Raw genomic sequence first — 24,852 nt, 5'->3', positions numbered from 1 at the left:
TTCCTGGAGTGGAAAACAAACAAACAAAGAAAAGACAAGTTTTGCTAGCATGGAGCCATGTGTTTAGATGGTGTAGTGATTGCCCCATGTTTTGGGAGTGAGTGTGTGGTCACTGAAGTTGAAAGTGTCTTTGGCTATTTGTATGAACATAATATACATCACATTTGGGGTTCTTTTTTTTGGTTCGTTGCTTTTTTTTTTTTTTCTTCCTGGCAGCTCTGGTAACTAAATACTTCATATTCCTTCTGACCTGAATGTGAAACAGGGCTCTGCCTGTAGTTATGTGTCTGAGTTAGCAAAAGGTCATTGAGGCATGGGAGAATAAGTTAAATTTCTGCTATTCTTAATGCTGTTCCTTGATAGCTATCAAGGTGTGCTCGGGAAGGAGGAAATGGCTTGTTGGAAATGAAAATGAGGATGGGTATCTAGAGCCAAAGATTAAGAGATCAGTTTCTATCTCTACAAGTGAATCAAAACCTTTGAATCTCAAGAACTGTTTTTATTATTTCATCCAAAAGCAGGATTGAACTAAGCAGACCTGCTCTTTCTGTCCTCCTCCTGACCCTCTCAGTTGTGCCTTTGTTTGAATAGCTGCACAGTGATCTGGCAGGTCATTTGTTTCTATACTGGCTTCCTGCATGGCTGCAGAAATAGTTGTTCTTGAGCAACTGAAAGGATGCCAACAGCTTATGTATAGTAGAAATTAGTTTGGTAGGAGCAACAGCTGCATAAAAAAAAAAAAAAAAATTTGCTACACAAAGACCTAAAGATTTTTAAGTTTATTCTGATTAGTGTCATTCTCCTTCCTCTTTATTGGTTCATATTGGGCAGGCTTCTCAACTGGCTCTCTGCAAGATCACTCAATATTTTAAAATTTTATTAATTTTGGAGATGTAGTGCTATATGTAATGAGATTTCTGCCTTTTTAGCGAAGCCATTTGCTATAAGTACATTTAACAAGTTGCTTTTCAAATGCAGAAAGGCAAAACAAGTTGTTAAAAATATGGAAAAAAATAGAATAGTTCCAGTTGGAAGGGGCCTACAAAAATCACCTGGTCCAAGTGCCTGAGCACTTTAGGGCTCACCAAAAGTTGAGGTTGTCCAAATGCCTCTTGAACACTGATAGGCTGGGGGCATCAACCACCTCCCTAGGAAGCCTGGTCCAGTGTTTGGAAACACTAAAGAGAATGTCCAGTCTGAACCTCCTCTGGTGCAGTTTTGAATGATTCCCATGTGTCCTGGCACTGGATCCCAAGGAGCTCAGCACCCCCATATCCACTTCCCCTCCTCAGGAAGCTGTAGAGAGCGATGAGGTTGCCCCTCAGCCTCCTCCAACCTAGAGAAGCCCAGCTTCTCACAGGACTCACCTTTCAGGACATGCCTTTGATTTTAAATACCTTGTACTTCTTGAAAATGTTGTCTCAATTTAAAGACTGCAATCAGAGTTTTCTTGGACAGCCCTTTTATCTCTCTGTATATTATGGTAGCGGATGTCGTGATCTTAAGAAATAAAATCAGTTGGAATGATTAACTGAATCTGTATTTTCACAATTTGCAAACGTTTGTAACCTCGTGTGTTTTGTTTTGTAAACTTCATAGGAATTAGAATATTTACTGGAAAAACATAGTATTCTAGAAATGGATTTCTTGAAGGAAAAAAAGGAAAAAGTAATTTCGCATCAAGATCATTACAAGACACTCCAGGTAATTTCTTTCTTGTAGTATCTTACTTTTTTTCAAGAGGGTTTTGTGTAGAATATATTTATGTCCAACAAATACTTTGTTAAGTACCTACAGGTCTTCTCCTTTGAATTTAAAGAATTTCTAAGGTCTTTAGCATGACTTTTGACATTAGCAGCAATATAGATTTAATAAGCCACTTGTGTAATTACATTATTTTAGCTCCGGTCACTCATCCTTATTATGATCTATTCCATAGTCCAGATGCAAAACCACTTTGCACAGTAGATGTGTGTTTAACAGTATGACTTAGCATATTCTAATATGGTTATAACCTATTATTTGTAAAGTATTAGCTGCTTTGAATATGAAATAGTTTGTGTTGCATACTAAAAAAAAAATCTGTAAACTGTAATTAGATGCTAGACAATGGAATTAAAATCGCTTCCATTGTAAAAATCAATATTGTTCATTAGATACGTGTGTGAAGTTTCACATACAAGACAAATTTTTCATTGAAGTTTTCAGTCTTCTTCCAGTGTTATTAGGGGAACAAATTAAATATTACAGACTTACAACATTTCACAATGTTCTTGTTGGTAATTCATCTTCATTATTTTTTTCTGCTGTGGATGGTTTTTAAGTAGCTACTACATTGTTTCCCATTTGTACTTAAGGGTTGCTGTAATAATTTGTATTGAATTCCTGGCTGCGGTACTTCCTAGAACTTATGGTAATATCTAATTTTAATTTTTTCTTACGTGTGTAACTTCCTACTCATTGACAGAAATGTTTGCTTAGCTATGACATAAAAATAAGTTTTGCTTAAAAATGTTCTGATTTTATGGAGTATCGTACTGGCTGAAGTTAATGTTCATCATAAACTCTTGACAATAGAATTAGTGGATTTTATTTTTTAAGACTTTCACGATACTCTTCAAGCAGAAGTATCGAAGTAGTGGAAGTGTTGCTGAGGTTCACAAGTACCAGGCTGTCTGGGTCATACCTCTTTGAGTCAGGTACTCACGAACGGCAATGAAAGGGTCATAACCTTTAACTTACTTTGTACAAAACCTCTTGTATTTCCTCTTGTCCTCTGGATATAGCCAGAATCAAATCAGAGAAGAAAAGTGAGTCATGCTTCTAAGATCTGACAGTTAAAATTACTTTCATGAAACTTGAATATTGGATGCCTTCTGTTAGTACAGCTTTTAATGCCAATTCCTTTTGTCTTTCTCTTTTGGCTCCTACAAACATCAGGGTCAACACCTGCGGCCACACACTGAGTAAACCTGGCAGCTACACAGTACAGATGTCTGTCTCGCTAGCATTTTTTTTTCCAGTAGAAACAGCTGGTTATTAGTGCTGTTGACTTGAAAAAGCTTAAAAGCAGACTATAATGGTGACTCTGACATAGCTTTGGGAACTCTCAGGATAAGACTTCCAACTGAACTGGTTCTGGCATCCTAAGCTGTAGGTGTGCATAGACTTAATTCCTCTTAAATGAAATTTCTATGTTAATATTTGAGTATAATATGTAAAACAAATGCCTCATGAGGTGGTTCTAACACCTTTTTACATGAGCATGCATTATTTCATGCACCTTTATAGTTACTAATTAACTGAATTCTGGCATGTGTGACTCAGGGAAGCTGGTTTGGAGTCAGTCTGATCTTTAACAAGGTGATATTTAGATTAAACTTTTTTTTTTTTTTGTGGAGTCATCGTGCTTAGTTCTGAGACAAGAGTTCATTAATCTTTGTCAATTAAGCCAGTAATTTATTTTCTTTTCATTTTTTCCTATTTATGTCTACCTCAGTCAGAGTGACGGTTATGTTACCACAGTTTTGTTGTCACAAAATTGTTTCAATAAAATACGCTTTCAGGGTTTTTTTTAAATATAAAAAAAAATATTTTGAAAGGCAAGGTAGGAACATAAAGCCTGTTACAGGTGTTTTCTCTGAGTTGGGTTAACATGCTGAAGTGACGTGTTTTAGACTACTCGCAAACTTCCTTCATTGTAGTAGTGAAAAAAGCTTTATACTTAATTTGATAGGACTGAAAATGGAAGAATTGAAGGGGAGCAATAATCACTGTTCCTACTCGGGGTGTGGGGGCAGAATTCCAAGTCTTTGTTATCGTGTTAGCTTTTAACCAGTGCATGACAATGGCGTGTTACCAGATTTATGCTTGTGCAAAAGAGAAAAATAAAAAGTTCTGTGTTTCATCTAAATAAAATTAACTTTAAAAAAATCAAGATTGAACAGAGCACATAGGTTTTTTTACATTCTTAATGTTGTTTCCATATGCTGCTACAAGAACCAGGGGCAGCAGTGGGTTCATAAATAGAATAAACAAATTGCTATTAACTAGTGTTATAGGCTTGTTTGCATGTTTAATGCAAAGGTCTCTGAGATCTTGAATTCGTACAAGCTGGTAAAATCAGAGTTAGGACTCCCACATTCCCGCTTTGGTGTTTGTAGTATTTAAGAGGCAGAATAATATACTGTAATTCTAACTTCATTACATACAAAATGTAGCTGGGTTAAAATTGCTGTGAAAAGTATGATTTTAGTTTTCTTGACTTGTATGTAGTGTTGCAACTGGAAAGTTGCATAAATGCAACGTTAGCCTCATTCCTTGTTTATTTAGACAAGAAGGAAACGGGTGCAAAGGTATGTCTGATTTTTTTCTTCTTTGTCAGTATGTCAGTCTTATTTTTTTCCCTTTTTTGATCACACAGTCATACATATTCATCTCAACTTGTAACACGTGAGCTCTTCTCCGAATGTGAGGTGTTGCGTGTTTTCAAGACATTTAGTGCCAGTAGGTAATACATGTTTTTGACTATAATGTAGAATTAGTGCTCATTTTAATCCTATAAATCTAAAATTTTGTTGCAGCCTCATTGCAATATCTTCTAGAAATGTATAAATGCTGCATTTTAAAACTACCAAACCCCAATTTGTAATATAATGAAAACCCATTAATAGCAAAATAAATACTCCTATTTAGTAGGCGATGTTCTCTAATTTGCAAATCAGAGAAAGAAGATTTATTTGGAGAAGGGAAGATAGTGCCTGGGTTCTATCACTCTTGATTGTTGAGACAGATGGTTTAGCTGATAAGACTTCTGATGTTTGGTCTATCTACAGACAACTGGTTTTGATGATTCACTAAGAACTGGATCATACTTTTCCTTCTCTATTTCTTTGATTTACCACACAGTCACATTTGAAGCAGTACTGCATCACTGCTGGAAAATTCTAGTTGCGGTTATACGCATTTTTTCCCATCATCAACCCTTTCTGGAAGCTAAGCAGGCTGTTTTTTTGAAGAACAATATAGTTGATGTGGTGTGATCTTTCTTTTTGAAATAGACTTTTTTTTTTTTCCCCCTCTTTTGGCAACTGACATCTCTTCTTCTAACTTAACAAATGTATAGTTGTTTTGAAAGCACCAAAAATGTTTTCTTTTAGAATCCTTTGTTTCTGTTCCACCTATTTTTTTTAGGGAAAGTCTTTTTAAGTTTTTATTGAAAAAGGGACTTTAATATGCTTATTTTATTTAACAATATTCCTGTTGTTGCAAAAAGTCATGATTAAAAACGAATTAACAGTACTATGATTTCATTTTGAATGATATTTTTGTGTGTGAAAAAGCAGGTCAGATAGACTCCCTGCTCAAATGATGTTTTAGAAAGGTAAAAGAGGAAGCTTATATTGAAAAAAACATTGCCAGATTAGTATGTCATGATCCAAAGAAACTTCAGTAGATCATGCAGTAACACCTAGCTTGGATTAAATGATGTAGTAACCTAAGTACTAGGTATTAGATTTAGTGTCATTTATTTATTTCTATAACTGTTGATGTTTGGGGAATTTTTCCTTTGAGTACCTGTGCAAATGTCACATTTAAATTATAAAGCTTCAGGTTATGAGGAAAAGACTTTGTGTAGTTAAGATAGGAGAAGGTAAAGCTGAGATTTTGAGCTAGTTTCTCATCTCCCAATTTTAAGGGATGAGTTTATTTTTTTTCTGATTAATATTGCCTGTTAATTTGACTCATATTGCCCATTGGTCATGTCTGTCTCCTTTGGAGGCAATGCTTTAAAACTTTAAAATACTTTGTAAGGTATATAAGAATTAAAACTGTGTGTTAATACACAATTTTGCCTTTAAGTAGAATTTTACAAACAATGGCTTTGATGTATTTAGTACTGAACATAATATGAATCTCAAAAATGGCACCTAATGCATGTAAAATTTGTTTGTATTCATAAGGTGTTGAAAAGGGGATGTTGAGTAATGTAGCTTAATGTGATGATGCCTGATTTTATGTGTATGGATCCTTTTGATTTTTTTTTCCTTTTAGTATTTAAAAGGGTGACTGAACTGTTGCCCCACCTTCATGTAGTTTTTTGCATTCAGAATTGAATAAGCCTCATAATATTCCATAACATATCTTAAGATATTTGATTTTGGGATTCAAACAATGTCACAGTAATCTCAATATTAATGAAGTAAATGGCTGTATAAGTAAATACTAGCTCTAGGACTTACATGCTAAGCTTCCTATAATGAAAAAAATTTCTCTTGGAGGAGAGTTGACATTGCCTTTTTGTGATAACAAGAAAGAAGATAACTAATTTTGTCCTGATGATGGCAAAATTCAGTTTTGCAGTGATGACAGCAGGTGTTCCAAAGTCGGGATGTTGGTTGCTGAGAAGGATAAAGCAGCTTTGGACAGCTGTGGTATATATCACCCCTGCTCACTACTCCCCAACTGATCTTGTCCAAGGAAGGGCTAGGTACTTCTTCCAAGGGACCTTGTCCTGTAAGGGTGATGCCATGTGGTGACATGTACACAGGATGGCTGGTGTGCTTAGGGCACAGATGACTCCTAGTTGCCGATAACTCTTCTGGTTTGACTCTTTCCTAAAGCATTTCTTCCTTCTCAGTTCCTTGCATCATTGGATTTTTGCCCCCTCTTCCTTCTCTGTTTTTATTGCTTCTTCCATTTCCCCACTTGTTGCTGACCTTGCTTACTTGATGCATAAACTCAGCCCTTCTGTGCTTTCCATCTGCCGTCACCTCTTCCTTTCTTACCCATTGTTGACAACTGGGGAGTATAATTTTGCCTTTAGTATAGGTGCTTCCTAGCACTTGAGAGAAAAACAAACTTGGGGTCTCTAACTTCCCCGGCCTCTGTTTTGTTGCTGATACAGGAACGCTGCCCATTTCTAGTCAGTGCTACCCCTACAGTACGTGGTCCATCAGCTGTCTGTATTGTGAGGAGTCTCAGTGGCTGAAACCTGAGGACACGAGGGAATTCTGAAATGCACATCTTCCTTGAATAATAAACCTGTTCACGTTGACGATAGGAAGGGATAGAAAGGTGTCAAAGTTTGTGTATTTGGAATGAACACGTGATCCGGAGAGAAAGCTTCCTGTTCTGGGAGACCCCTGTATTATGCTTTTAATACATGGCCTTGTATGAACATTCATTTCCTAAAGTAATTGCGAGAAGCAATCTTGAAGTTGGATGTCTAAACAATCTCTTGGAAGCACTTACAGTTGAAGTGACAGGGTGGAATGGCCATGTTTCCTAATGCTAGTTGGCCATATGATGAATATTTTGTATCCTGTATTGGAAGATAGAACTTTCTCTGGAGGAACTATTCCCTGTTTGTGAATCCTCTAGTAAATATAGTTTACCCCCATGCAAACAGGTATGTCTTTATCCTGTTTTGATAAAGAGACCAATTCTTCTATTTGTGTGGGTAGCTCTTGGGGAAGAAAATAGTGATGGAAGATAACATCCAAGAATTTGTCTGTGGCCATTATACTGAACCTAAAATAAAGTACAGCGTAAGTAATTGTGCTCGCTCTTCAAACTTCAGTTAACCTTTGACATTAATTTTGATCATTTTGACTACAAAGATTTTCTCCATTCTAGACAAATTGATGAATCAGGGGCTGACAGATTTACTTCTGCTTGCAAGTTAAGTATACCTTGATGTGTTTTACTACAACAAATATGTGAACTTGGTGATTGAAGAAAAGAAATTATTTATGCTTTTCTGAGAGATTTTCTCCCCAGCATGTCTATATAAACCTAGGAGAAAAGTTACTGTTTTCCTTTACTGAAAGGTGATAGTGTAGAAGAATGCTTATAGGGAAAAAAAAACACGACCCATAGCTGTAGCCTGTTTTGTGCTACAGTTTCAATTAGTTTTTTAAAAATTTCACCTTAACTTCAGATCGGGGAAGGAGGGTTGAAAATATGGACTCAGCTATAAGTTGTGAAACATTTTCTCTTCTTGAGCTGGATCTGGAGATTTAGGGGTGACTGACATATCTGGATTGTCTAAACAGCAAAAATGCCATACGGTTTTGCTGTCTTTCCTATTTCTGTTTCTGAACTATTGAAGTAGGTTAAACATAACTGCTTCTATGCTTGCACGCTAGCTATGTGCTAATGACCAGTTCAATTTTGCCACACATGGACGCTAGAAACAACATAGGGAATTTTAATACAATCTGCCTGGGACTTTAAATGGGAATTAATTAGCGAATTCACACTAGAACCTTCATAAATTTCTCAAATCTTTAAATGTCTTGTATTTCTTAATGCAAACTGCAGACTTACAGTTGATTCAGAGTCTTTGGCCTGGAGTAAATGATATCTGGTGTCTTGCTGTGACTGACAGCTGCTTTTGATTGCAACGTTAGCTGTAAAGCAGACATGTCAGCTCAGTGCTACTTCGATTAATTCATAAATATCAGTCAAAAGGTGAGTCACATAAAGGATCTGATGGTATTTGGCAGTTGTCCCAATGGTATATTTTTCCTATGATGCTTTATAGTGAGCTTTTTGCTTCCCTTATATATCAGTTCTTAGTTTGAAAAATACTGCTCTAAAATTAATTGTGACAAAGTAGAAAAAAATCCGTCTGAAACATTCATTCACAGAATCATGGCAGTTGGAAGGGACCTCTTGAGATATGGTTGCCACAACATCCTTGTCTCAAAATCGGAGAGATACAGATTTGATGTATGGACTATCAGATTCATAAGGCATTGGCTGGATGACTGTATCCAAAGAGTTACAGTTCGATGTGCAGATGGAAACCAGTAACAAGTGATTACCCCTCAAGGGTCCACACTAGGACCAATACCATTTATTATCTTCATTAATTGCATAGTGGGATTGAGTACACCCTCAGCAAGTTTGAGGTTGACACCAAGCTGAGCCATGTAATCAATACACTGGTTGGTCTAGTTGTCCACCATTGTCCACAGATGATTTTCTGTGAAACTGCTTTCCTGTCATTTGATCTTCAGTGTGTACTGGTGCATGGAGTTATTCCTGCTCAAGTGCAGCGTTTAGCATTTCCCTTCGTTGAACTGGAAGGACCCACAGAATGGCAGGGTGATCGGGTGTATCACCAGTTCCTCCCAGCAAACTTGCTGAGTGTGCATTCTGCCCCAAAATCCAGGCCATTAAAGAAGAGGTTAGCGTTGGCCCCAGTATCAACCCATGGGGTACACCACTTGTCACCAGGTGGATTTTTGCCACTGTTTGTAACCTCTGGATGAAGGCGTTCAGCCAGTTTGAAGTTCACCTCACTGTCCACTTATCTAACCAGTACTTTGAGAGCTTGTCTATAAGGATGTTATGGAGACAGTGTCAAAAACCTTGCTAAAATAGAGCTAAACAACATCCACCACTCCTATCTTAGAAGGATGTTAGGTTGGTTAATCATGATTTTCCCTTTATAAATCCATGATGACCAAACCTTGTCTTTCATGTGTCTGGAAATGGTTGCTCCATCACCTTCCTGGGCACTGAGGTGAGGCTAATGGGCCTGTAAATTCCCCAGATCCTCTTTCCTGCCCTTCTTGAGGACGGGCATGACATTTGCTTTCTTCCAGTCCTTGGGAACCTTCTCTGATCACCATGATAATTGAGATAATCAAAGATAATTGAGAGGAGCATCACAATGACATCAGCCAGTTCCCTCAGCACTTGTGGCTGAATCCTGTTAGGGCACCATGGACTTGTTTAAGTTCACCTTGTTTTAATATTCCCTAACCTGATTGCCTTTCTTGCTCTAGACTTTCCCTTGAGTCTCAAGGGGCTGAGATTCCTGAAGACCAGTCTTACCAGTAAAAAATGGGCTGAAGAAGGCATTTTTGTCTCCAGGGCCCCTGCCTGAATCAGCACCAGGTTCACGCTGTTAACACTCTTGTGAAGTCCTTTCTTGTAGCCTTTCACGTGCCTAGCCAGATTCAGAACCAAGTGGGCTTTGATTTTTCTTAACACCATCCCTAAATGCTTGGAAAAACAGCTCTATGTTCCTTCTGGGTCATCTGCTCCTGATTCCAACTCCTGTACACTTTTTTTTTTACACCAGAGTGTAGTGAGGAGCTTCTTGTTCATCCATGCAGCTGTCCTGCTGCTTTTGCTTGATTTCTTGCTTGTCACAATGGACCATTCCTGAGCATGGAGCTGATAATCCTTGAATAGCAACCGGCTGTCTTGGAGCCCTTTTTCTAGGGTTATATCCCATGGGATTCTTCCAAGCAGACCCTGAAAGAGACCAAAGTCTTCTCTCCTGAAGTCCAGTGTGGTGATCCTGCTTTTTGCCCTGCTCCTTCCCTTCCCCTGAAGGTCACTTCAGCCAAGGCAGGCTGCCACTGGTCTTCAAAAAGTCCTTCCATTTTTTAAGTATCGGGCCTGAAAGTGTTCCTCAAAAATTGCTCCTCAGTGTTAGGAATTTGTTATCAGTGTGCACCAGGAATCTCCTGCATTGCTGTGTTGCCACTCCAGTGAATAACGTCCCTCATGAGGACCCAGGGCCTGTGAATGTGAGGTGGCTTCTTGTTCCTCATCCACATCATCTTCCTGTAGACCATCTGGTCTAGACCAGGCAGATGCTGGTCTGCCTGCTGACCTTGACCTGAAAGTTCTTTACTGATCGCCTACCCCAAAACAGAGCTCCACATGTTCCAGCTGCTCTCTCACATAAAAGACTCTGTCGTCGTCTTCCTGGGCTTTCCTTCCAGAAGAGTGCATTTATGATTCTGGAAAAGGTGTTCTGCAGGAGGTTGGAAACAGGTCTTGGAGGTAGGTGCTTTTTGTGGCTGGAGTACTAGAAAATGTATGTTTTCTTACAAAACTAATATATGACTTACATCCTGTTAAATACCATCTTCTAAGAAAATATTTAGGTTGGGTTTAGGTGCAGACATAGAGGAGACAGAATGCTAATAACGAAAAATAGGTGTGAAAAAAGAAAAAAAAAAAGTTATCTACTGTACCAGCAACTAAATTTATAAATGAGATTCCAGGAAATTTCACAGGTCACAGCAGGGTTTAAAATAATGGAACACTGAAAATGGGGGGGTGTGGGGGGTGTGTTCAGAAAAGGCACTTTCACAGATAGCAATGCATCTTTGCTGAACTGTTAAATGTATTTATGGATATGGCAACAATCCCTTGCCCACCTCTTTTTCAAGTTTGTGCCAGATAGCTCACGTTTATTTCTTCACCTTTTAATTTTTTTTTTTTTAAATGTTACGCTATGTACTCTTCTTTAAGACACTCATTTTTATTCAAAGTCTCAATTAATAATTTCAGAGCTGTTTATCTTTTGGCTTTTTTTTTTTTTTTTTAAATCCCCCCCCCAGTTTTGATGTCGTCTTTCCTCTAAATTATTTTTCCACAGTATGAGGGGAAAAAAAACCCCTTTTTTTTAATTTCTGTTAGGAAAAGATTCTGCTCCCTTGCCTTTATGTTTTCCTCTTAAATTCTGTTTTCATGAATTATGTTATCGTGTTGTTTCAGAATGATTGATTAGAAGAGTGGGTATAAGACTAAGCATGATAATTTTGTTTTAAAAATATGCTCTGTTCAAATATACCTCTATTACACTATTGTGCTCTTAGTTTGAATGCCTAACTTGCCTGGTTCTGTAGTATTCACTCTTATAGTGTGCCTAGTATTTATTCTTTTACAGTTATGTCCCTCCCTTGGCTCTCTGTTTTTAAAGATATGCAAGAAATTGTACTTAAGACAACTTTCGATTTTCTAGCGTGTCAGTATATGGATGTAAAAATTTTTTTTGGAACCAAGATTCCTGTCCTGACTGCTTTCTAACTGGCCTGACCTGTTTTGTGCCAGGGTATCTTAGGTTTATTTAAATGCATTTGACTAATTTACGTCAGTGTGTCACAAGTCTTCTACAGCTACTGCACATCTCCACTTGTCCATCCACAGGGAGTGTGTTCAGGATGATTCATCTTTTTCCTATTTAATATAGATATTCTAACTGAGATGGTTGTGAAATGTCCAGATATATTTAACACTGATAAATTGGAGTTCTTTACCACCAAGCTTGTCTCATGAAGATTTTCACCAGAATTCTGTTTTTGTAGAAATAGGGTCTTGTTGGATTGTTGGGGACTAATGGAAATGCACAAAACGTGCTCAAAATTCATAAAGCCATGTCGAGTAAAAGTTGGATAATGGTACTGTTAAGGCAACACTTCTAGGTCAGTTATCTGTAACTTGGCATGCACTTTCTTAAAAAATGTGGGGAACAGTGCCAAAGCAACTCCATGTCTCTGGATCCACTTGAGTCCTGTTTGTGCTCAGTGTGAGGCATCTGAGACAGTGTAATTATTGTGAGTACTAGACCATTGCTCGCTTTCGAAATACCAAATTTTAGCCAGCATTAGTCAAAATCAGTCAGTACTTTTATAAACGTTTTTGTGTTTCATGTTTATATACTTGGGAGAAATAAGATGTCTAGCATCTCATAGCAAGTATTAGGATGATATTTTGGGAACAATTCTGAAGAATTGTCCCTTCACTGCCCTTTAACTGCTAAAATAATCCTGTTTGAGTCATAGTTCGTTAATAAACTACAAATGACTGCACAATACAGCTTACTACATTGGTGAAAATTTTTATTGCTTAATTAACCTATTACTTAAACATCTTTAAATTTACTTCTTCAATCGGCGTTAAATTTTATTTATATATAGTACACACAGCGTTGGAACAGTTTGATCCGTTGAAATGTATAATTTGTCAAGTATTAAACAACTTATATAAATGTATTCTAATCTAATTAGTACACTGGAGGTTAATAATAGCTAAGAAAAACTCTCGTGACTTACATGTCAAAGCTAAATTTACTTGTGCATTCTCTGTTAACTTAGAAGTTTCTTTATTAATTATGCTTTTAAGCTTTAGGCTCTTTTGACTTGAGTAAACTGCCAAAATTTTAATGTAGTAGGAAAATGCGTAGCATCTTAATTTCAACAAATAACTAGTGTTGTAAACTACTGCAGAGGTGTGTAACGGGTCATTTCTGTATAGCTCCTGGGAAAGCAGTTGCAGTGGTAAAGTATTAGTTACTGTGGTGATTACAATAATACAAGTATAGCAACAGTATATCATCAAGGTTTTAAAAAGCCCATCTGGTTATGAGAAACGAAAGGGTAAAATAATGTTTGGGAGATGGAGTAGATAAGGGAAGGTAAAAGTCAGTTCTAATTATATACCAACACAACTAGATTGCTGTTCCTCTTTTTTTTTTTTTTTTCCCTTCAAATAAAAATATGGGTTTATAAGGTCAAAGCAGTTTTCTAGTGTATATTCTTATTTTTGATTCTGCTTACAGATAGCCATAGTGGCACTAATTACTTTTAGTTACTTCACTGTTCCTGCTTTTAAAATAAAATTTTGCTGCTGAGACTTGTATAATTTTTTTCATTAAAGGCTTAAAAGGTCCAGAACAGCATGTGATACTTGAAATAATCATGTACTTAAACTACTGAGAACTCTTCTTTACTTTTCTTGGCTGAAGTTTTATCATTTGAAGAAAACTGACACTAATGAAAAGTAGAACATCTGTTCTTAAACCTGAAGGATGTTGAGATAAACCAGACTTTCCTAGTCCTATGTAATTCCTTAAAAATAAACCTACTGCTTTAAATGTATTGCTAGAGAGACAATATTTTGGGTTTTGGATATGCATTACAAATGTAAGCATCCTCAAGCTAATGATTGTTTAGGATGATCAATGTTAATTTCCAGAAATAAACACTTAAAATATGAACCTGCAAGTCTGATGAATGCTTAAAAAATAATCCAAGATACTGTGATAAAGGACTGAGAGCAGTTTTCAATTTCTTCATGTCTTATAATATGTTTCAATATATTAAGAATAGTATTAGTTAGTAATTCTGCACTTAATGTGGTTCTTTTTTATGTAGGGAGCACAATCCAAGTTCCTGTGTTAGGCTTTCAAAGGACTGAGGGTATTGTCTGGGTTTTGAGATAAGTATTTAGCGTGTCATTGAAAAGCAAACTTCCATTCATCGCTAGGTCGAGAGTTGGAAATAAGGCTACATAACTTCAGGGAAGCTAAGAAGGAAGCTAAGAGTTTGATCTTATTTTTTTTTTTTATTATTTCTTGCTTATTCTGGACCTCCTTTATATTCAAACTGTGTAACTGGAAAAGTAATTTTTATTATTGAAGATCCTTCTTGTTTAGTGATAAAGAAGAAAAGGAGGTAGCCATTTCCATCTTTGAACTAAACCATAATTTCAGGCAGCGTTTCAGTTTGTTGCCTGCTTTTGGGGCACTGTTTTATGAAATCTTTTTTGTTAAAAAAAACCAAAACCAAAACACACCCCAAAAAAACCCCAAACCCAGATACAACTCTTTGTACTATTTAATAACTATTTAAAACTACTAAGAAGGTATTATTAGAGTTCTACAATAGTGTAATTTTTGCAATTACTTTAAGTAAGAAGACACTTGATGCTTGTTTCCTTAAGGAATATTTAATCTCATGCTTTTTATTTTTATGTAGCACTTGCAATTTTCATTGACATTTTTGATGTCTTGAACAGAAGAAAATCTGTATTGGATTATGATGAATCTAGCTGCTAGGGAGATTTTATTCTCCTTCCTTCCTTCTTGAGTCTTCCAGTGTTTATCAAGTATTATTTTTTAGTATTTATTACCGCTTCCATTGGATCTGCTGCATTTGGGAACTTCCCCTTGTAAGTAGAAAAAAATATAGTTTTGTTCGCTAGAGCAGAACAACTCCTGGGCTTCATATGGAGTGTGATCATATCTCTGCCACCTGGGAATTTCATTACCTGCACAGAATCTCTTGATGACCAGCCAGAAAGAAGCTGCTTCAGTGAATGGGACTTGGACCCATTGCTTGTAAAGTTTCATTTTATCCATGTGTCATTTTGCCACATTTAGTGTTATTGTTTTAAACTAGATTAAGCAGGTTTTAGATATGTTGTTGTTATTTACTAAAAAATAATGGTGACAGTGTTAATAGAGGAAAATTATTTAGGGCTTTATGGTATTCAGCCAAAAACGCAGTGGACATCTCATGTGCGGGGAGAAAGAGAATATTGTTGCTATCCTGTAACAAAAACTACAGTAATCTGAAGATATCTCATAATATTTTCATGAGATAGTTGCCACGTGGAGGAGGGTCTAGTTGCACTTGTCCCCCTTCTTATATCAAGGTTGTCTGTCTTTACTTGCACATTCTTTTGAGAACTGGGTATTTATTAAATAAAAATAGCAGCTCTTAGAGACATGTTGCAATTCCTGTGACAGTATTTCATAAGCTTTCAACACATTCCTATTCTGTCACCACCAATTAAATTATCTTATGTACCAATCACTGCCATGATAATGGCAATCAATCTCCCATTGCACAATAGAAACCCAGAAGTATTTTTTTTTTTAAGGAAGAGACAATTTTTAATTCGTTTTTTGATATTTTGTATTTTTAAGCTCTGCTGCACTAAGTTTAGGTTTTAGACTGTGGCCTCCAGTCTAAATAAATAAATAAATAAATGCTTAATAAATCTGCATGTATCCAGTTGAGGAATATTCCTGCAGGATTTGCTTTCACTTTTTGAAAAGACTTTTAGCCAAGAGCCTTACTGTAAGCAATGTTTGTGCCCCTCTGAAGAGGGGAGCCGCTCAGAACAAGAACGTGTCTTAATCATGATTTTTCTCATCTGGATTAGCCAATTTGTGGGAGGTCTGACGTAGTGTAAAATACCAAGAAGTTTCAAACAAGGTTAAAATACAGCTAAAACTTTCCGTCAAATTCAGTCTTAATGCTACAGCCTTTTAAAATCTATTTACATTTTAATTTGTCTTATACAACAAAGAAAACATGAGCTTGTTTCCGCATCCCTGCCAGCTGGCTTGTCGAAAGGAACCAAGGGACTCTAGTAAGGGGTGGTGTATGTATGGTCTTAGTTTGTAGAGTTTAGAGGAAGTTATATTTGTGTCCAAATTATAATCCCTTTACATGTCCCCCTCGCTTTTTCAGCAACCTGAGGGTTCTTGCTGTTAGTGTTTTGTCCTACTCTTGATTTTTTGGGGGGTGAAAAGTGTGATCTCTGTTCTTTCTCTTTTTTTGCTGTGGGGTTTTTGGGTGGCATTTTGGTTTTTGGTTGGTGGGGTGGTTGGTTTGGTTTGGTTTGGTTTTTAGTTACAGCATATTGAATAGATTAAAGAAAGGAGCTGTGGAGAGAGTTACTGTTGTCCAAAGAAAAAATGTCAAAGATGAAAACCATGGTTTTATCATTGTTAGAGGGAAGGAGGAGTGAGGTGGGGAAGAGTGTATTCTGGAAACAATATAGTGGCAAAGTGGAAAAAGATCTAGACAGTGAATGAGTGTTAGACACAGTAATGGAAAAGTCAGTCACTGCCTCAAAGGTATGCCTGTGCACGTCTCCGATAGGAGTGCAGTTCTCCAACTGGGGCAATGGGAAAAGGGAAGACTCTTAAGAAGACAAAAAATTATCCATGATAATTCCATTCATGTCACTTTATTTCTGTTCCTTGTTTGGGTAGGAGAGAAGTTGCTAGGCAGGTGTTTTTTAACCCCAGTTTTTTCCTGTTGAAGACTTTCTGTAGTGGGAATGTTCTTTTCGTATCCACGTACAGCTTCAACCAAAGTAAGTAAGTTTCAGCTGAAGGGTAGATTTGACTTAAATATTTTTTTTCTAATGTTGTCCTCAACTGCATGTTTCATTCTTCAGTTAATAATCTGGTCTTCTGCTCTAAAAATCTTTACTCCTGTCACAAAAGAAATAGTATTATTTCTTTAAGAATCTTTCTTACATTTTTTGTTTTTTTTTTTTTGTTAAATGTTGATATCATCAAGAAGTAAGTGAACTGGGTAAAATAAATAGCCACATCGCTGTCAAGAATCTTGAGTTTTATTCCTCTTAGAGTACCTTTTGAAAAACACAGGTCTATTTTTGTTGTTGTCACTACAGATTTAAATTTGTGAATATTTAGCTGTATGAATCTATTTGCCTTTTGTGGTCAATTTCTACAGTAGTAACATTTTTTAAAAATGGATTAGATGACATAGTTTAATTATCTGTACTTTTAAAAATCTAACAGGTCTATGTGTTTTTCAATTTGCAATTAAATTAAAAACAAACAATGAGAATAACAAAACAATTAAAACCCAACATTGTAATAGCTTTTAGTTACCTCTAAGTAAGTCAGTTTCAGTCAATGACTTTTCAGAATGTTATATCTGATGGGTTCTGGCTTAAAAAAAAAAATATTGGTGTTTTTGTGATTTAAGACAATTCCTTGGTTGGATGAAGAGAATAGATTAAATATATTATCCTTTCAATAGATTAATCAGATTTTCCAAACACCCCACTCCCAGAAATGTAACTTTTCTCTGGAGTAAGTAGTTTTGCTTTTAGTTCAATGATATTGGTGTTTCACAGTAAATAAAATAGAGAAATAAACAAATGCAGGTTCCAGTTTTCACTCGGGAATGCTCTTTAGATGCCTAGGTCTGTATCTAGGCTCCAAAGTAGGGGGGTGGTGGTTTGTGGAGGTTTTCTTGGTGTTTTGTGGGTTTTTTTTCTTTTTTATGGTTTGTTTGGTTGTTACAAATACTGTACAACTGGAACTTCACTGATGACAAGCCACTAAAGGTTGTCATCATCTTTGCTCATCAAGCCAAAGTTCTTAAACATGAACTTAGGAACTAAATACTGTCATGTCTTATCCATCTTATGTGTTGCTTGCAAAGTTGGGAAGCAAGACTATCCTTCTTCTCTCACGTACAAGTTTAACATGTATTTATGTTTGAGAAGTCTGAGTTTAGTCATCTCAGAGGTGGGAGCTGGTGAAAGAAATAACCAAAACCAGACTCCCACTCATCAAGCGACACAAAAGTTGAATAGATTTTCAGGGGCCCGTGCCAAATGTGCGTATGCAAAGCAGGGAATCTGGGAAGGAAGCAGGAGGAGCTAGAGCTCCATGTGCAGAGGCCGAACTATGACATTTTTGAAATAACTGCGATGAGTTGGAGTACTTGGTGTGGCTGGATCTCTAGTATGGATGATGAATATCAGCTAATTAAAAAGGCACGGAAGAAGAGGTGAGGTTGTCATTTATAAAAATGAGCAGTTTCAGAGCATGGAGTTCAGGAGAGCAGACTGGTTTAGTTAGGTGGTGAAAGAACTGGCTGTCACTATGAGAGAGTTCCGTATCAACTCAGAAACTGAGGAAAGTCTGAGATTAACGGAAAAAGACAGGAAGGGTGACGTATGGATCCAAGCTTGCCAGCCTTATGGTCCTTGGGAACATCATGGCACGTGTGCTCTTGGCAGCCATTTCTGGACACATGAAGGTGGTAATTGGGAATAGCCAACATGGATTTACCAAAAGATAAATTATGCCTGACCAACCTCATTGCCTTCTGTGATGAAACACCTGGACTGTGGATGAGAGGAATGCAGTGGACACTGGGTATCTTGACATCAACCTGGAGAAGAGAAGGCTTAGGGGGAACCTAATAACAGATGTCCAACACAGAATCACAGACTCATCTAGGTTGGAAAAGACCTTGAAGATCATCCAGTCCAACCATTAACCTCACACTGACCGCTCTCACCTACAAGGTTGCCATGAAAATGGAGTCAGGCAGGCTCTGCAGATATGCATAGCAAGAGGACAAGTGGACATAGTGATAAATTCAGTTTTAATTTGGTACAAGGAAAAAAAAATATTTTTTTGATGAAGATAAGCTTTGGGACGTTTTAGCCGTTGAGGTTGTGAAATCTCCATCCTTGGGGGTTTTCGAGGTCTGACTGGGCAAGAATCTGAACAATCTGGTCTGAATTCAGTGTTGGTCTTGCTTTCAGCAGGGGGTTCAACTAGATGACCTCCAGAGGTTCCTTCCAACCTGAATGATTGTGTGATTTTATGATTTAATACTTTGGTCATAAACTGAGAAAAATAAATAGCCCACTCCCAGTCACTAAAGTCATAACTCAAATCCAGGGGATACTCCCCAGACTGAATTATGTGGAATATTTTACTCCAATCTGGCCTGCCTCTTTGCCAGCAAAAAGACATTAGCAATTAAGGGCAGGGCCAGGAATGCCTGAACGAAAAATCTGATTAATGCGGTATTTTAAATGTTAAGCTAATCAGAGTATCAGTTACTGTAAACTTAAATCGCTGTTGTATGGAATATAACATTTTTTGGTTTTTTTTAAATATATCTGCCTTGTTACAATGGGAACTCATACCATGCAACATATCTATGGTGTATGTGAGGTTTTACAGTAAGCAAAATGTAGTCATTCAGAATGTGGAACTGCATGACTAGTTCCTGAAGATACACAACAAGAAGTGAGAAGGACTTATAAAATATTTGTAGCTGTGATTTGGGTACCTTTTTCTGGACTGTGGGGAACGCTTCCTTCTAGTTGGAATTTTTCTGAAGTTAGGCAACAAACCCTTTCCTTCAGAAACCATAGTACTACTATAGTATCTTAAAATAAGGGAGAAATTAGTTCTCCTGCTTTCTTGATTTACTTTTTTGTTCTCTCTTGCTAAGGTGTGATTTATGTCTCTTTGGATTGTTGGGGCTTTTTTTTTTTTTCCCCCCTGCTTGCTTAGATGAGTTAGGAATTTGTCAGGTGTGTAAAACAAATAATCAACAACTTAATATTTGTTGGAAGAACAATAAAGCAGCTCACACATCATCCATCAAGTTCCTGGAACGTGTAGAGGACTGCTTCCTCATACAAATGTTAGATGTGCCAATGCTGGACTTGCTACTCACAGACCAAGAAAACTTGCTTTGTAATATCTCAGTTAGCGATAGCCTTAGCTGCAGCGATTACAATATTGTGGAGTTTGGGATCCTGCCGAGCACACCGAAGGTTAATACTAAGACAAAGATTTTTAGGTTTTAGAGCTCTCTCAGGGCTCAGTTGGGAGGGATTCTATGAGAACCTTCCATGGAGAATAAAGGAGCTAGCAAGTGCTGGGAGATATTCAAGAACACTCTCCTTGATGAACAAAACCGTTTTATCCACTCTAAAGGTAATGGAAGAAGGCAGAACAAGAGACCCTACTGGCTTAACTGTGAGCTTCTGAGTCTGCTCAAAACCAAGAGAGAAGTGTACCAGAGGTGGAAAAGCAGATGAATACCCCTGGGATCTACAAGGGCATTGCCAGTGTGTGCAGAGATGCAGGTAGAAAAGCAAAAGCTCAGCTTGAGTTGAAATTGGACAGAGAGGTCAAAAACTACAAGAAAGGGTTCCTCAGGTACATAAACAACAAGCAGAAGGAGGAGGACAGTACTGACCCGCTGTTAAACAGGAGAGGTGAATTAGTCACCAACACTAAAAAGGCAGAGGTTTTCAACACTTTCTTCATCTCTATTTTACCATCATTGTTGGGTCCCAGGCCTTGGTAACAAAAATCCAGGTCAGTGCAAACACAAGACCCACCATCAGTGAAGGAAGAGTTGGTATGTGAACTATTACAGGAGCTTGACCCCTACAGATCAATTGGGCCTGACATTATCCACCCGGGGGTGTGAAGGGAGTTGATTGACATTGCGACACCACTCTCCATAATCTTTGAGGAGTCGTGGAGGTTGGGGAATGTCCCAGAAGACTGGTGGAAGGGTAATGCCTCCCCTGAAGGGCTTAAAGGAGAATCCAGGCAATTACAGGTCTACCAGTCTGTCTTAAATCCCTGGGAAAGTTATGGAACACATCCTCTTGGGGGCTATCACAAGGGAAATGAAGTGTGCGAAATGAAGTGTGTGGGAAAAGCCCGCACAGATTTACCAAGGGTAAATTGTGATTGACAAGCCTGATCTCCTTCTATGACAGAATAACCTGCTCGGTAGATGTGGGACGAGCGGGGGACATTGCCTACCTGGATTTCTCCACAGCTTTTGGTACAGTTCCCCACAGCCTCCTCCTAGAGAAAGGAACTGATGCCTTACGGTCTGGACAAGTGGTGTGTGTGATGGGTAGGGATCTGGCTGACATGCTGCACCCAGAGGGAGGTAGGAAATAATTATTTTTCAAACCAGCAACCTGTCATAAGTGGGGTCTCCCAGGGATTGATATTGGGTCCAACGCTGTTTAATATCTTCATGAGTGGATGATGGGATCAAGTGTACCCTGATGAAGTTTGCTGATTATACCAAACGTAAGTGGGGAAAGGGAGAAACACCTGCAGGAAGACCTGGATAGGCTGGAAGAGTGGGCTAATGAGGGCAAGTGTAAGGTCTCGCACCTGGGAAAACATAATCCAGGAGTGCAGCACAGGCTGGGATCTACCTGGCTGGGGAACAGCTCTGTGGAAAGAGACCTGGGGGACCTGGTGAACAAGCTCAATATGAGAGACCAGTTGTGCTGCAGCGGCAAAGAAAGCCAATGGGTTGCTGGGTTGCATCACCAAGGCACCACCAGCAGGGACAAATAAGTCATTATGCCACTCTACTCAGCGCTTGTCAGGCCACACCTGCAATACTGTGTTCAGTTCTGGTCCCTGCTATATAAAAAAAAAAATAAAAAAAAAAATGTGGACAGGCTGGAGAGGGCCCAGAGAAGGGCCACAAAGATGATCAGGGGGCTGGGCAGCCTGCCATGGGAGGAAAGGCTGGGAGAAATGGGTTTGCTCAACATTGAGAAGAGAAGGCTCAAGGGAGACCTTATCACCATGTTCCAGTATTTAAAGGATGGCTACAGAGAAGATGGAGACTCCCTTTTTACAATGAGTCACACCGAAAAGGGGAGAGGTAATGGGTACAGGTTACTCCTGGGAAGATTCCAGCTGGACACAAGAGGAAAATTTTTCACAATGAGAACAATCAGCCACTGGAATAGTCTCCCCAGGGAAGTGGTGGATTCCCCAATGCTGGACGCTTCTATGGTTCAGCTGGACAGGGCACTAGGCCATCTTGTCTAGACGGTGCTCTTGCCAAGAAAGGTTAGACCAGATGATCCTTGAGGTCCTTTCCAACCTGGTATTCTGTGATTAATCTAGAAGTTGACAATTTGACAGCAGTTTTCTGGATGCAATGTTGGAGTAAATTGCAGATGCGGTTTACGTTCTGGGTCGGGCAATATGCTCTAAGTGTTCGTTTTTATTTCATAAACCTCTTTTGAACACAAAGGTCAAAAGAAGCTTGTTTTGCAGATCTTCAGCTGAGCCAGTCTGTATAAGGCTTTGATGTCATTTCCTCAGTACCCGTTTTACTTCTATTTGTATTATCCCTGATGCTCAGTTTCCCAAACTGTTGTTCATTTTGTCTTCTAATCTAAATTCTTGTCACCTTTCTAATGGAACAAATACCACAACTTGATGAAAAGACGATTATTTGTGTCTCTGGTTGTCCTGCAAGTTCTGTCATTTTGTTCATCCTGCCAGTCATCCATTGTCTTCAGGAAACAAATGAAAAAGCATTTGTAATTCCTGAATAAATATGGCAACCACTTCGTGTTGGAGCTGCTTTGCTTGTACTTTGATGGGAAAATAGCTGTTGATCAGCTGGTTTTCAGATTGTATGTCTGCTTTGGAGTATTTTTAGTGTTCCAAAATGTATTTAGAAACCAGAAAATGAGTTAAGATTAGAAGAAGAGGTTTGCTTCCTGAGCTTTTATCAAGAGACAAAGAAAATAGTTCAGATTCTGAAAATGAAAAGGAGATTCAAATATAAAGATGTAACTTCTTTTTCTGTTGATTTTGTCATAAATAGGATTGATTACATTATACTGCAAAAACAAGGAACGATGAAAACAATTTTATTCTTTTACCACACTGGAAAAAGTTCAAAGATACGTTAATCTTAGAGTCTTTACATACAATGATGCCATGACTTGTTACTTTATGTCTTTTAGAATTTTATCTTAAGTTTTAATTCACGCTTAACGTGCCTTAAGCATGCCTACGTGCTTTTGAAGCTGTTGGACTGAGTGTCAAGTTTCTTTGTAGTCACCTTGGGTTTTAAACATACATGAAAAGACTAAAGCTGTCCTGGAGGAATGTGCTACGAACATCGTTATGAAAATTCAATATGCATTATTTAAATTAGTTATATTTCTAAAACATAGGTTGATGGCTTCTCAAAGGTTAATAAAGCTGCAGATGAAAATGTTAGCAGTTTTCAGTTCGATTATGGTTTTGTCACTATAAACGATGAGTTTGATTACTATTCACTGTGAGGTTTGAAGTTTCATATGTTTGAAACAAGGAGTAAAAGGTTGGATCCAGAATAAATATTGGAAAACAGCATATATGCTCTAGTGAACTGTAGGCAATGGGTCCTTTGGAAGAGTTCACCTGTGATAGGTCTATAAATCTGCAGCACCCCACTGTTGTTTGCTTTGTATTAGAATAGCAAGTTCATTTTAGTATTTTCTGTGGAAAAGTTTTGAGGAAAAACAAAGGAGCGAGTAGATTAGAGCTTGGTAAATATGACTGTGGTTCTCAATGATTGAAGTTGACAGGGATGGTATACTATACTACAGTAATACGTATATACTAATATATTTTTAAATATATGTAATATGTGAAATTGTGTTGGGCATTATACTGGCTTCAGTATCAGTAGCTATTGATGACAGCTGGCAACCCTTTCAAAGTTAATATTTTGTTCTTTATGAACAATGGTGGAATTTAATCTGAAGACTGATGCTTTTGAGATAAAAGACATGGGAATGTCCTAACGAAGATAAGAATTCCTTTCACGCTTACAGTGTTGGTTAATGGAAACGTTTTTTTTGTCAGCTTCCCTGGGATTCTTCTCTATTTGCTCTTTCTTCTTTGTTTTCTCTTGCTCTTAGGTTCCATCATTTAGATTCTGTGGGGAAGTAAGAAAGCATCAGTGCCATAAGATGCCCTGGCACAGTTCACAGACTCACAGAATGGTTTGGGTTGGAAGGGACCTTGAAGATCATCTAGTTCCCACCCCCTGCCCCAGGCAGGGACACCTTCCACTAGCCCAGGTTGCCCAAAGCCCCGTCCAACCTGGCCTTGAACCCTTCCAGGGAGGGGGCAGCCACAGCTGCTCTGGGCAACCTGTGCCAGGGCCTCACCACCCTCATAGCGAAGAATTTCTTCTTTATATCTAATCCAAATCTCCACCCTTTCAGTTTAAAACCATTACCCCTTGTCCTATCCCTACACTCCCTGATCAAGAGTCCTTCCCCAGGTTTCCTGTAGCCCCTTTAAGTCCTGGAAGTTTGCTCTAAGGTCTCCCGGAGCCTTCTCTTCTCCAGGCTGAACAACCCCAACTCTCTCAGCCTGTCCTCAAGGGAGGTGTTCCATCCCCCCAAGCATCTTCGTGGCCTCCTCTGGCCCCGCTCAAACAGGTCTGTGTCTTATGTTGTGCCCCGAGAGCTGGATGCAGCACTGCAGGGGCAGTCTCGTGAGAGTGGAGTAGAGAGGGAGAATCCTCCCCATTGATCTACTGGCCACACTTCTCCTGATGCAGCCCAGGACACGGTTGGCTTTCTGGGCTGCAAACACACACATTGCTGGCTCATAGTCAGTTTTCCATCCACCACTAATCCCAAGCCATTCTCCATAAGGCTGCTCTCAATTCACTCATCACCCAGCCTGGATTTGTGCTTTGAATGCCCCAACCCATGTGCAGGACCTTGCACTTGGCCTTGTTGAACTCCATGAGATTTGTATGGGCCAGATCTCCTGTTTCCTTCTGGGGAGGGCCCACATTTTCCCTAGTCTTCCTTTTATCACCAATGTACCTATAGAAGCTTTTCTTCTTGCCCTTGACATCCCTGGCCATA

The 24,852-nt window shown here is 38.3% G+C and overlaps 1 protein-coding gene across 6 annotated transcripts in view; it reads left to right on the top strand.

Annotated features, from left to right (window-relative positions):
- CCDC91 (coiled-coil domain containing 91) overlaps nucleotides 1-24,852 on the top strand; it is a 147,792-nt gene that overhangs the window by 39,580 nt on the left and 83,360 nt on the right. For all 6 annotated transcript variants that reach the window (XM_026868472.1, XM_026868467.1, XM_026868470.1 and 3 more), the window contains one exon: nucleotides 1,600-1,704. In XM_026868472.1, the coding sequence (XP_026724273.1) occupies nucleotides 1,600-1,704 (105 nt within the window). The remainder of the gene's footprint in view (nucleotides 1-1,599; nucleotides 1,705-24,852) is intronic.

Source organism: Athene cunicularia (assembly GCF_003259725.1).
Source record: "Athene cunicularia isolate RWA chromosome 1 unlocalized genomic scaffold, athCun1 chr1_part2, whole genome shotgun sequence".
NCBI lineage: Eukaryota > Metazoa > Chordata > Aves > Strigiformes > Strigidae > Athene > Athene cunicularia.
Note: the sequence above shows the minus strand (reverse complement) of the source record. Positions and strands in the feature narration are given on the sequence as shown.